Below are 13,986 nucleotides of genomic sequence, written 5' to 3'. Positions count from 1 at the left end.
GTTTTCCTCTGTGTCATACTAGCTTTTACAAGTGGGTTGCTTTAAATTAAATAGCTGTACTGCTTCAGTGTGGATTTCTGCATTTGTGCTTGCTGTACGTCTGAGACTTTCAACACTTTAATTTCCTACATCTCAGTTTTGACTGAATTAAATGTGAATGCATGTCTTCAAATGTGAATGCAGATATTGACTGTGTGTGCAATAATAGGGGATTGTGTGATCATGTTTTACAAATCATTCATATGATTTTAAATCAGTTGTATTTATTTTAGTAACTCTGGTGTGTTTTTAAGATTCTTTGACATATGTTGCAAGAGTGTTTTTGGTGAATTTTGGTGATCTCTTTAGTCTCATGCTTGTTCTAAAATAAAGTGCTTAAAGAAATTAAAACAAGGAAGGATACATTAACCTAAAGGCCCAATCAAAGAGCTTGATTATTTAAGACAAAAAGTGAAACAAAGTATATATATTTTTAAATGTTTGTGTAATGTATGCTTATTAAATTAGTTTGAAATAACGTTCAGTCTATCTCTCTGGGTGGCCAATGTTATACGTCTATGAAACTTAAGAGGCAATATCAAGTTTCAGAGGCCCGAACCAGTTCGGCTGGCTCTCTACACCTGTCCTTGGATAACCACCTTATTGAAGGGTTTCAGGAACCTGCATTGGCTGGGCTCAGCCCAAATGAGTTGCATGGGTCCGCTCTCCCATGGACCCAGCACTGGTGGGAGGACCAGTAGTGGTCCGGTTCATTGTGGATGGGGTGGTGACTGAAGGTGGGGGTCTTGCCATACTGATTCTCGGTTACTGAAACTGGCTCTTGGAATGTTGTTTTTTTTTCAATCATTGGATTCCATGAAGGGGTATTAGCGAATTGAAGCGGGGCAAATCTCTTGCTGGTAGGCTACATGTCAGCTATGTGAGGCAGTATGACTGAAAAACTAAACACTGTTAGACAAACATATTTGCTTTGGTTTTTTAAAAGATGAAAATATTTTGATGCAAACCTCCAAACGAATGTGTTCAGCCCTCAGTGTTTCATAGAGAACAGATTCATATATGAGTCTCAGGAAAGAGTTCTAAAGTTTATTAAGGAAGACAATTTGTTAAAGAATTTTAAAAAGTTGTATGTTTGGTATTCTTATCTAGAAAGGAGGTACATTGGAGACAGACAGATTGAACGTGGGGGTCAGGGCAAAAGTACAAGAGAAGCAGGAAGGAAAAGATAAGATAAGTTCTAACTGAGGCAGACACACAGATAACAGAATTATCAAAATGTTCAAATCAAGGGTCACAGACAGTAAACCATGAATTCCCTTACAATAATAATAATAATATTGTTCTTATCAAATAATCAATACCTTTACGGCAATGCAGCAGGTTCCAGTTGCATTCCAACACAATGGCTGACGCAGCATCTAGTGTTGAACAATAGTCTAATCCATATGTCATAATTATTGACTAGTCAAAGTTTAGTTGAAGATGACACATAACTACTATGTCCAACATAAAAAAGAAGTTGCCCAATTGAAATTTAGATCTCTGGGATACATTAAATCTTTAAATGTGGTTTACCAAAAACCTTGTTTGAGTTATCATGTTGTTGAAAGGATGAATTTGAGTTAAATGTGGGGCTCCATAGAATAATTCGAATGACTGGATTACACTTTCAGGATATTACAGTTTTTTACGACTGCTAACACGCATTTCCCAATACTAGAGTTACATTTAGAGAATGGTAACTCTAAACACAGCAACACATTTACCTCATACAAATAGCCAAATAGTTAATATCCTGTTCAAAAGCACATTTTCTCAACTAAATAACAACTCTGCATTTCACAACGCAAACAAAGTTTTCTCTTTATACACCAACTTTGTTCAAACACAGCAAACCTGGTCCAGTATACAATCATTCTTTCAAACACTAGCACAGATTCTCTATTCGAGACGAACATAGTCAATCACTGCACAACCACTGTCCAAAAACGAACAGTTGATGGCATTACAGAAACAGTATTACATTACATTAGCCATGGTCCCATATGTGTAAAAAACACATACAAAAAAGCCACACAAGGGGGAAAAAACAGGATACAAAACTGAACAGTCTTGTTACGTGTAATCTAAATGGTTTTCAGCAGTTGGCCACATATTTTCATCCACATCACATCTGATGTTCACCCTTGCCATGCACCTGGGATAGAAAAGCTTGGTATGCCTTATTCACCCCTGGCAGTCTTCAGCTGAAATGTCTCTGCAGACGAGATCCATTGCATCCAGGAGGAACATTTGGTCATGGGGCTGATGATCATACACCTTCCACCTTCAGACTGAAAAAAGTTCCTTAGTGTGATTTTAGTTCCTTAGTTCGGTGTGTGATTGATTGTGACTTGTACCTGTGTTAAATTGTAAAGTGCCTTGGGAATCTGGAAAGGCGCTATATAAATCGAACATTCATTCATTCATTAGTGGGGTTGAGGAAAGGCGAGATGGGCGGGAGGAAAAGAGACATCACTCTTGGATGGTCTATAAACCAGTTTGTGATGACATGTTTGTGATGACATGAGAATGACATCACAAATGTCCTCCCTTTCTGCTTCTGGAACCAGTTGTTGGTAGAGTTCATTCAAAAAACGAAAGAATATTTGTTCCTCTCTGACCCAGTACATTACTGTACTTCATTTTGCATTTGCATTTTGCGTTGGGCAACACAGTGGCTTGGTGGTTAGCACGTTTGCCTCTCAGCACTGGGTTCTTGGGTCCAAGTCCCTATCTGTGTGGAGTTTCCATGTTCTCCCTGTGTCATTTATAGGGTCTGTCCTCTCTCCCCTTCCTGCACCCCATTCAGTCCCCCAGGGGGCTGTGGATTCTGGTAGAGAGTACGCTGTGTGCAATTGGCCGGTGTGTGATTGGTAGTGTAAGAGTTGTACCTGTATTAAAATTGTTAAGCGACCTTAGGTATCTCGAAAGGTGCTATAGCCTATAAGTTGAACATTCATTCATCTGTAGGCCTATGTGCAAAAAAATTGTATTACACTAATAGCTTTTCACCTGCCTTTGTTTTTGCAGAACTTTGCATTTTATACAATATTTAACGTTTTAAACCTTAGATTTTCATTTTTTTACATGGTGTGTACAAGCATTTGTAAATAAGACAAGAATGATCCAGAATTTTGTTATTGGGTAACCTTGTGTACATAGAAAATGTAAGCATTGTAGAAACATGTTCAATGACTGCATTTTGTTAAAAAACAACATGAATTGTACTAATTGTATAGCCACTGAAGACTGATGTTGTGTTTACTGTGTTTAGAGGTTTGAAAATGTGACTAGATTGGAGAAAATGATGTTAGCAGTCGTAAAAAACTGTAACTAACCTACACGCTTGGTGCTTTAGGCTATCCTGACAGGATACTAACACAGCAGGAAACCAGGACTGTATAAGTGATGCAGTGTATCACAAAATCATACCAACATTATGAATGTTTGTACATGTCACTAGGGTTTTACATGTTTTATGACAACTGATAAACCCCCAGCTGGCGTTTCTCGCCTCGCCGGCTTTGCTCGCGAAGCTGACGCACTTCCGGTGACGTCTCGAATGACACGTGTATCCAAGATGGCGGCCGCAATGGTGAGTTCATACGACAACTGTGTTTTGAACATTTTTAATTTGTCTGTCTCGGTTCACATTAATCTAGTCTCGGGCCGACCATAACGTGGCGTCGCTGTGTCGTAAAGTGTCCGTCTAGTTGTTAATGTTAAACGGTTGAGTTCCCCGCTGTTTGTAGCGTTTGCCGTGTAAAGGAGATGATTAGCGAGCAGGGTTCCTAGCTAACAGGCTAACGTCGCTTCCTCCGGTGCTCCGGTGTGTTGTTGGCCGGCCCACCTCGCTAGTTCATCGGGCTGGAAACACTACAAACACGGACTAGGTCTGTTAACGGTCGAGATGTGTCTCTCTTCATACTTGTAAAACGCCCCAAGCGGTGTTAGTGCTCATTTGAGAGCGTTAGCCGCACACAGCTAACCAGACGGGCTGTAGCGTGAAGACGTTGACAGGTGGGGGAGCTGGACGTGTTAGCCGGGGTGGAGGTGGAGGTGATGGAGTCATAGCTACTGTAACACTCCTGTAACACTCCTATCTGGACGTGTTAGCCGGGGTGGAGGTGATGGAGTCATAGCTACTGTAACACTCCTGTAACACTCCTATCTGGACGTGTTAGCCGGGGTGGAGGTGGAGGTGATGGAGTCATAGCTACTGTAACACTCCTGTAACACTCCTATCTGGACGTGTTAGCCGGGGTGGAGGTGATGGAGTCATAGCTACTGTAACACTCCTGTAACACTCCTATCTGGACGTGTTAGCCGGGGTGGAGGTGGAGGTGATGGAGTCATAGCTACTGTAACACTCCTGTAACACTCCTATCTGGACGTGTTAGCCGGGGTGGAGGTGATGGAGTCATAGCTACTGTAACACTCCTGTAACACTCCTATCTGGACGTGTTAGCCGGGGTGGAGGTGGAGGTGATGGAGTCATACCTACTGTAACACTCCTATCTGGACGTGTTAGCCGGGGTGGAGGTGATGGAGTCATAGCTACTGTAACACTCCTGTAACACTCCTATCTGGACGTGTTAGCCGGGGTGGAGGTGATGGAGTCATAGCTACTGTAACACTCCTGTAACACTCCTATCTGGACGTGTTAGCCGGGGTGGAGGTGATGGAGTCATAGCTACTGTAACACTACTGTAACACTCCTATCTGGACGTGTTAGCCGGGGTGGAGGTGATTGAGTCATACCTACTGTAACACTCCTATCTGGACGTGTTAGCCGGGGTGGAGGTGGAGGTGATGGAGTCATAGCTACTGTAACACTACTGTAACACTCCTATCTGGACGTGTTAGCCGGGCTGGAGGTGGAGGTGATGGAGTCATACCTACTGTAACACTCCTGTAACACTCCTATCTGGACGTGTTAGCCGGGCTGGAGGTGGAGGTGATGGAGTCATACCTACTGTAACACTCCTGTAACACTCCTATCTGGACGTGTTAGCCGGGCTGGAGGTGGAGGTGGGGGTGATGGAGTCTCACCTACTTTAACACTCCTATCTGGACATGTGCGATCCAAGACGGTTTACTACTTTAAACCTATCGCAGGTTTAAAAATATTAAAATTAGGTTGCATTTGTTTTAAAGTTTGTCTCTTGGTGAAAGCGTTCTTACATTAAACACTTACATTCACCGGTAAGTGAATTTAACCGGGTTAAATTCTTTTCAGTTTTGATGGCGTTTGTGGAGTAAATTCACTGTAGCTAGAAAATCTTGGCTGTCCAGCTATTGAAACACTGAGCAACGGTTGTGAACTTCGTTCACATAGATGAGCCTTCTCTAAATACTCTTCTGTTATGCTCGTGTTTGGTTTTCACTGAATTCAATTACAGTTCTTTTACAACCGTCTACTTTCGTACATTTAATGTAACACATTTGTAAACAAATGGAGTAAAAAATCGAAGTGTCGCTGAACTTGGTAAAATGCTGTTGTCGTTTTTTCATTAAAGAGCTAAATTGCACTAATACAGCACTGCAATTTGACCCGACCTGTTCCGCGTGGTTTTGCATTTGTTCTACAGGAGACGTGGGTCTTGTTGCTGCTTTCCATACTGCCTTTGGTGCAGCCCTTCTACGTGCCTGGTGTAGCGCCCATGGACTTCCATCAGAACGATCCTGTGGAGATCAAGGTGTGGCTCACTGTCTATGAACCAAGGCTTACAAAAGCCTGTTGCTACACTTGATGTAGGATCTCCTTCAACCACTCTGTTAAGCAGTGCAATTACAGATCTTACAGCCAAAATGACCTATTTGAGTTGTGCAGTGTCGACCCGTAGTCATGATAAAGGCTTGTGCTACGAATCTTCACCGGGTCTGCTCTGTAGACCTACATCTCTGTGCATTGTAATGCTGGATGTCTTTGGTTCTTTTGTTCTATGTAGGCAGTCAAGCTGACCAGCTCTAGGACGCAGCTTCCCTACGAGTACTATTCTCTCCCTTTCTGCCGGCCCAGCAACATCATCTACAAGGCGGAGAACCTGGGTGAGTCTCCTCCCTCGGAAACCCAGCCTCGTGTTTGCCGTCAGAAAAGTAAGAGGGTTTCCGCCACCGCGCGGTGGCCACTAACGCTCTCGGTGTCCCCGGACGCCTTTGGTGCGGCCCAGGCGAGGTGCTCCGTGGCGACCGCATCGTCAACACCCCCTACCAGCTGCGCATGAACCAGGACAAGAAGTGCGAGCTGGCGTGCGGGACGCCGAAAGAACCCGTCAAGTTCAGCGCCGCCGACAGCAAGCTGATGGGCGAACGCATCAAGGAGGAGTACTACGTTCACCTGTGAGTCCCGGGCCCGTACAACTGTCCTGTTCGTGTGTATCGGGACGGGGGAAGGAATAGAGTCTTTCAGTCTTGCCAGGAAAAGTGATTTACCCTCTCGAGTATTTTTATCTGATTTGTAAAATCATCCAGAGCGATACTTCCTGCTGCTTATAGACATTACATATTAAAGGTGCTATATGTAGCGTAATCATCCATGTATCTTTAAATAGATCTCGTATCCGTGTCCGTCAAATAAGCCACTGACGTAGCGGTTTGTAACCCGTTACTGGCATTCTAAAAATGCTGTCCGTACAGATCAAGCGTAGAGGTGTTAACTGGGTGGTGCGACTGTCCAGTATTGCAGACAACCTTCCTGTGGCCACGAGGCTGGAGTTTAACCCCTACAGGGAGGCGGGCGGTGAGGAGGAGCAAAAGAAGGAGGGCGCCAGAGACGTGCAGTTCGAGCATGGCTACCGTCTCGGCTTCAGCGACAACAACAAGGTGACCACCGCCCGGCGGACGCCGCTTCTACCTGTGGACACAGGGTGGGACCTCGCCAAACATTTACCCAGAATGCAGCCTGCTCTTCGTCCCGGTTTCCTTGTTTGTCTTTTGCCGTCTCTGTGGAGATGGGCGGCCTAAATCGTTCACCTTTTAATTCACGTTTCGTTCCTTGCCGAGGAGCGACGTGCTTGAATGTGCCGCTGTAGGTTTAGGCCGAACAATGGAAGTCATTCTTTTCTAATCACAATCCTGTAGGCAGCGTGTCTCCACCACCAAACCCCCCTCCCCCAGAGGTGTTTATACTACAAACACGAATGGTTTCGAGTTCTCAAATATGGACAGCAATACTACCAGCAGCTCCAGGTCGGCTTAGATGCGAAGCTTGTATACCTGGCTTGTAAACTCGCTCACACACGTTTGGCAAGTGGAACGTTCTCCACAAGGGGGATCTGTTGGCACTCGGATAGGGGCACTGTGCACAAGTGGCGCTCCCAGCAGTGTCTGGGTGTCTTTGAACTACTGATCCGTTGTGGGGAACGTGAAGCTGGTGACCCGTCCCTCATTCTGCTTGTGAACGAGTGCAGGTCTTCAGAGCCCTTTGAGGGTTTAGCACAGGGTTTTAGTTCAATTTCTTTTTCTTACGAAAGATTTCCCGAAAGCAGATGGTTTTTAAGATCCGCTGACATCTTTACTGGGGTGACTGATTAAACACACTTGGAAGTGTCATTAAGCAGTGTCTGTCCCCGTTTTGGAGCGGATGATATATTTGCAGCACAAGATGGAGACCTTTTTAATAACACCCTCTCCCTCCTGCAGTACTACCTGCACAACCACCTGTCCTTCATCCTGTACTTCCACAAAGAGAAGGTGGAGGAAGAGGAAGAGCACAACTACCGCGTCGTCCGCTTCGAGGTGGTTCCCCTGAGCGTCAACTTGGATGGTAACTCCTCCCACCTCCGGCTCCACCCACTTCCCCATGATCCCCCGTCTTTATCCCCCCCGGGGGTGGCCAATGAGAAATAACCAGAGTTCCAACAACATGGCCATGCAGGAGGTGTAATGGCGACACTGAATTCACATCGGCTCGTGAATAATAAATAACGACGTGGTGGTGACGCAGTCCTGCTCTGAATGCCGCTTCGCCCGGGGCGTTGGCACTGGCTGCTTGTGGCGTGGAAAACGAACACACCTTTTATGTCTCCGTGTGGTTTTCACCCCCTCCAGCCCTGAAGGTCGATGGGACCACTGGGAGGTGCACCCTGCCCGAGTCCAGCGGCTCCGCCCAGGAGATTGACACAAGCAAGGAGAACAGCGTGCTCTTTACGTACTCCGTGCACTGGGAGGTGAGCCAGCGTGACCCCTGACCCCTGCCCCCGCGTCTCCCGCGCCTCATCCTCTTCTCCGCTTTCCACAGGAGAGCCCGGTGAAGTGGGCTTCACGCTGGGACACGTACCTCACCATGAGCGACGTTCAGATTCACTGGTTCTCCATCGTCAACTCCGTGGTGGTCGTCTTCTTCCTGTCAGGTACGCCACTCCGCACCCGTCCTCTTCGGTACGCGGTGGCATTCAAATTTTTGTTGCTTGTGCAAGAGTTAAGGATGTTTTTACATCGTGGCTCAGATGAGGCTAAACAACCAGGCCTGGCTCGGGTAGCTACTTTGTAGACTGTCTGGTTACCTGCGGGCATCCAGACCTGCTGGAAGGTCTCTGTGGAGTCCAGAGTGGAGTGTGGAAGGAAGCAGAGGGTGGAGTCAGCAGAGGGTGGAGTTAACAGAGCTGTGTTCCTCCTGCCAGGCATCCTGAGCATGATCATCATCAGAACCTTGAGGAAAGACATCGCCAACTACAACAGAGAAGACGACATCGTAAGAAAACCCGTCGTGTGTGTGTGTGTGTGTGTGTGTGTGTGTGTGTGTGTGTGTGTGTGTGTGTGTGTGTGTGTGTGTGTGTGTGTGTGTGTGTGTGTGTGGGTGTGGGAGAGAGATCCTCACCCTCTCACCCTGGCCCAGGAGGACACCATGGAGGAGTCCGGCTGGAAGAACGTTCATGGAGACGTTTTCCGCCCACCCCAGTATCCCATGATCCTCAGCTCCCTGCTGGGCTCAGGGATTCAGCTTTTCTGCATGGTGCTCATTGTTATCTGTGAGTAGCTCACTGCCTTTATTAATGTAGAAGATCATAGCTGCCTTAAAAACCCAGGGAATTGTAATTACTGACTCTGTGTGTGTGTGTGTGTGTGTGTGTGTGTGTGTGTGTTAAAGTTGTGGCCATGCTGGGCATGTTGTCTCCATCCAGTCGGGGGGCCTTGATGACTACTGCTTGCTTCCTCTTTATGTTTATGGGGTAAGATGAATATTTGTGTGTGTGTTTGCTTTTTGTTGTGTGCTTTTTGTTTAAGCAAATTTTAACTGCTGAGAAAAACAGTTTGGCCCTTGGTTCAGTTAGCTCATTTGTTACAAACCAGTGGAAAACATTGTTACCTTTTCTTTCAAGTTAAAGCACTACTAGTAGCAGTGGTCACCACAGAAGGGCCTTCTAACTTACTGGATGTATTTTAGCTGCTGCTAATATTGTGGTTACACTTGATGAGCCGCTGATATCCATCTGAACAGTCACCTGAATGAATAGAACGTTTGCCTCCGTGTTCCTATATGTTAGTAGTAGTGTGTGTCAACGCTCAGTACTTTTTCATGTTAAATAAGAAAATGGAATATTTCTTGGTAGTGGAAATAATTGTGTGTGTGTTGGTGTGGTCTTTCTCTGCCTATCTGGCCAGTGTGTTTGGAGGGTACTTTGCTGGTAGACTGTACCGCACTCTAAAAGGCCACCGATGGAAGAAAGGGGCGTTCTGGGTGAGTATTGCCTGTTCGCAGGGCAGACATGATGGCACGGTTGTCACTCGCAGGCCTGTTGGTGAAGATCTAGTGCATCTCCGTGCGACGGTGCTTTAACACGGTTTACTGCTCTTCCTGATGGCGGCTTTACTGATGGGGTTGACATGGCTGCTCATGGTGTTATCTCGTCACCATCTGCACTACAGCTAGGAAGTCAGCCAGGTTGTACCAGATTTAGTGTGTGTGTGTGTGTGTGTGTGTGTGTGTGTTCTGTAGACTGCAACTCTGTATCCCGCCGTGGTGTTTGGCATCTGTTTCGTGCTGAACTGTTTCATCTGGGGGGAGCACTCTTCTGGAGCGGTGAGTGTCTGCGCAATCTCTCCTCCTCACAGTTGAACAGCTCTCCCCTGGGACAGGCCAGTGAGTGTGTGTGTGTGTGTGTGTGTGTGTGTGTGTGTGTCCTCCCAGGTGCCCTTCACCACCATGCTGGCGCTGCTGTGTATGTGGTTCGGTATCTCCATGCCCCTGGTCTACCTGGGCTACTACTTTGGTTTCCGAAAGCAGCCCTATGACAACCCGGTGCGGACCAATCAGATCCCCCGGCAGGTCCCCGAGCAGCGCTGGTACATGAACAAGTTTGTCGGGTGAGTTCTTCAGAGACGCGTGGACCCACGTGGCCGCAGTACTGCTGGGGAGGATGATGACCCCCACAGGACTCTGTGCTGACCTCTCTCTCTTTCTCTATTTCTCTCTTTCTCTATTTCGCTCTTTCTCTCTCTCTCTCTCTCTCTCTCCAGGATCCTGATGGCTGGTATCCTCCCCTTCGGCGCCATGTTCATCGAACTCTTCTTCATATTCAGCGTAAGCTGCAACGTCCACTCACCCATGAACCCCCACGTCCGACATAGTTGGCCCGTCTCCTCTAACTCTCTGATCCGTCCCCCCCACCAGGCCATCTGGGAGAACCAGTTCTACTATCTGTTCGGCTTCCTCTTCCTGGTCTTCATCATTCTGGTTGTGTCCTGCTCACAGATCAGCATAGTCATGGTCTACTTCCAGCTGTGTGCAGAGGTGTGTTCGGGCTCAGGTTCTCCACGAGGCGTCAGCGTGGGTGGGTTGTGGGCTGACGTCCAAAACGGTGAACCTCAGCCGTGTACCAGTGTAAAACCGGGTCTGTAAACCTGAGTGGGGAGTTGCTGTTTCAGGGGGTTTCACTGATGAGTAGAATGAAAGGTGTTGGTGATGGTACTTTTTGCTGTCCACAGGACTACCGGTGGTGGTGGAGAACCTTCATAGTGTCCGGAGGCTCCGCCTTCTACGTGCTCATCTACGCCATTTTCTACTTCGTCAATAAGGTGATTCTCCACAACGATATTAAAGACTCTCTGTAATGGTTTCATACAGCTGGTTTGTTTAATGGCACGCTGCAGGTCTGTATTATTTTGGTGCGACTTGACCTTGCTGTCTTGTATACACACTCAACACGTATGACGGGTTTGAGTTCTGACCCTCCCCAATGTAGCCCCCCCACTCAGACTGATGAACCTCTAGAGCTCAAAGCAGCAGAGGTTCTTGTTGGTTCTGCTGGCCCTGAAGCAGTTGGGTCCTGCACTGGTGTGATTGGAGCTGCAGGCTTGTACCGGTGTCGGACTTCCTGAATCATCTGCCAGGATGCTTCTTGTGCGCGTCATGGCTTGGCGCATACACCTCCAGCATCCCAGCATGCTTGGAACTGGAGATTGGCAGGACGTTTATAGTGCTTGATGGTGTTTTGAGTATTTTTATGTCAGTTGTTTGAACAAAACCATATGTGTGCGTGTGCTTGTTGGACCCGAACTGTATGTTTAATAGACGGCCCTAGACTTCTCATGCTCACCCACCTGCTCTGTCTCTTCCCAGCTGGACATTGTGGAGTTCATACCCTCCTTGCTGTATTTCGGCTACACGGCCCTGATGGTCTTGTCCTTCTGGCTCCTCACGGGGACAATCGGCTTCTACGCCGCCTACATGTTCATCCGCAAAATATACGCCGCCGTCAAAATCGACTGAGTGAGGAGGCGGCCATTTTGAGTTTTTTTTTTTTTTTTTTTTTTTTCTTCCTTTGACTTTTCTTTCTTTCTTACGTTTTATCTTCTGGTTTGTTGAGCAAGCACTGATGTAAGGGTGTGTGCACGTGAGTGTGTGTGTGCGCGCGTGCAAGACTGTAGCGGGAGACGGGTGAAGCGCAGCAGCGCCCCCCTGTGGGCTGGAGGAGGAAACGGACGGGTGGTTTGTGCACGGACTTATCGGCCACGTCTCCTTGTTCCCCTCCTGCAGTGTGGCCTCCACCTGCTCCCCTCGTCATGGACTCTAGTCTTTCCTCTCCTCCTGGTTGCACACACCACATGGGCCAAAGCTCGTCATGATTAGGTGTTTTTTGTTGGGGCGAGGGGTTTTGTTTTTTGGAATAAGGATAAGAAGTTTGGCATCGGGTGGGCTGGGCAGTTTGGTGAAAAGTGTATCATTTTTACAGGTGACATGTAATCTTTTAATACTGTGTATTTAATTTGAACCAGTTCCCAAGCCTTTGGTTCAAACCCTAATCTTTGTTGTACGTACGTGTGTGTGTGTGTGTGTGTGTGTGTGGGGGGGGGGGGGGGGGTTGTATGCATATGCACATATGCACACATGCTCCTGTGTGCATGCTTGCATATGTGTCTGTGTGCGTGAGTTTGTGTGTGTGTGTCTGTGTGTACAGCATGCTGGAGGAGGGATAATCAGTCTGTGGTTGTTACAGTAATGAGATGATACTAAAGTCATGTGTGGAGACATGACAAAAAATGGAGATAAAAAGAAAACCACAACTTTGTCCTAGTGGTTGTTTTTCCCCCCTACATTCATGGGCAGTTTCCCAAACCCAGGGCATCACTGACCGTTCTCGGTTATCTCTCAGAAGTGTGAGACGCCACCCTTATTCTGCAGAACAAAGTGTTGTGAAGCATTTAACAAAGTGTGTCTCAGGTCAATTGCAATATGCTACACATTATTCCACCTGGTGTGACGGAGACCGCTTCACAGTGCGTTACGGTTCTGATCCGTCATCGGTTTTGTTGTTTGTTTGGTCCTTTTTTGTCTCCATGTCTTAATATTATTTTTCTGTTTGTGGTTCTGGAGCTTTGAGTTGTGTGTGCTGGGTCCATGTTCAGTGTGTTGTAGCTTCAGCACAGCCCGACGTGAGAGGTGCGTAGATCATGATGGAGGAGATTCTGAGCAACGCCCAGGAGCACAGTAGGGAACATGGAGGTAGCAGCGCTCAACAAACCTATGTGGGCAGGGCAGTGTTTTTTGGGTGTTTTGTGTGTGTGTGTGTGTAAATCTGATTAAGGGTGAGTTGACTCCCATGTCTGTCCTCCCCTGCGGGGCGGGGTATTTGGTGCATGGTCCCCTCACCACTCACGTTCTTGCCTCCTGACTTTGATGGAGCCCAGTCTCCAGAGTGGGGGGGTGTGCTGGATCCTTCACTAAATCTTCATCACAGAATGACGTTTTGGTTGTATTGGGGGAGGGAGGGGGGGGCGTGAACACTCTGTAGTTATGACCGGGCGACCCTATATCCCCGATCCAAACCAATCTAGCCGGGCAGCTTTGGCAGTCTGTCCAGAGAGCTAACGTCAGCAGGATTTTTAGAAATGATTTATCTGTCTGATGTTGGACTATTAAAAATTTTCTACAGACATACTTTTTTGTGGTGTGTGCATGTCTGTGAGTGAGGCAGTGTGTCTGCGTTGGATGTAAACACACCGCTCTGTATCATTTGCGTTCTGGCTTTTTGTGAAGCTGTGTATGCATCGATCATGTCTTTTGTTTTTAGTTGAACGCATGTATTTTAAAAATCTTTACGGCCCTTCCTCCTCACACGCATCCGCCTGTTGCATTGTATGAAACAATAAAACAGAAGTGCAGAGAGGTTGAGACTTTACACGCTGTGCCTCGAAGGCTTGGTCTGCCAATGTGAGAACTGCCCGTTTGATTTTCCGACATGATATATATTTTTTTTTGTTGACATGGTGCTTGGCTGCTGGCCACCGACGGGTCTTTCCCTCAGTGGTGGTTGAGGCGAGAGTTTGAGCCGTTGCTGGTATACAGAGAAAAGACTGTAAAACCTCAAATTCCTCTGAATTCCAGTCATTTTACGTGCAAAAAAAAAAACCCTAGTTCACTATGTATTATACTTTAGGTATTTGTGAGAATGTGGGTCTAAAACTGCTACTCTGGACCTGTAAGTGCAGGGTTGAGGTATG

General features: G+C 47.0%; 1 protein-coding gene across 1 annotated transcript; it reads left to right on the top strand.

Moving 5' to 3' along the window:
- Positions 1-3,577: 3,577 nt before the first annotated feature.
- On the top strand, positions 3,578-13,950 carry tm9sf4 (transmembrane 9 superfamily protein member 4). The gene is made up of 18 exons (XM_076984121.1): positions 3,578-3,637; positions 5,634-5,741; positions 5,994-6,093; positions 6,216-6,384; positions 6,723-6,867; positions 7,687-7,810; positions 8,095-8,213; positions 8,285-8,396; positions 8,667-8,737; positions 8,882-9,014; positions 9,134-9,215; positions 9,649-9,724; positions 9,983-10,066; positions 10,175-10,350; positions 10,504-10,567; positions 10,658-10,777; positions 10,972-11,061; positions 11,606-13,950. Exons 1-18 carry the CDS (start codon positions 3,605-3,607, stop codon positions 11,753-11,755), a joined length of 1,956 nt encoding a protein of 651 aa, XP_076840236.1. The 5' UTR covers positions 3,578-3,604; the 3' UTR covers positions 11,756-13,950.
- Positions 13,951-13,986: the final 36 nt, after the last annotated feature.

The sequence above is a fragment of the Brachyhypopomus gauderio genome, chromosome 21, assembly GCF_052324685.1.
Source record: "Brachyhypopomus gauderio isolate BG-103 chromosome 21, BGAUD_0.2, whole genome shotgun sequence".
In the NCBI taxonomy this organism is placed as follows: domain Eukaryota; kingdom Metazoa; phylum Chordata; class Actinopteri; order Gymnotiformes; family Hypopomidae; genus Brachyhypopomus; species Brachyhypopomus gauderio.
The sequence above is the reverse complement of the archived record's forward strand: the minus strand, read 5'-3'. Positions and strand labels throughout refer to the sequence as shown.

Excerpts from the sequence above, each read along its gene's own strand:
- tm9sf4 (XM_076984121.1), top strand. The coding sequence starts at position 3,605 with ATGACACGTGTATCCAAGATGGCGGCCGCAATG. Across the intron at positions 10,351-10,503 it reads TACATGAACAAGTTTGTCGG|GATCCTGATGGCTGGTATCC; the intron begins GTGAGTTCTTCA and ends CTCTCTCTCCAG. Across the intron at positions 11,062-11,605 it reads TTTTCTACTTCGTCAATAAG|CTGGACATTGTGGAGTTCAT; the intron begins GTGATTCTCCAC and ends GTCTCTTCCCAG.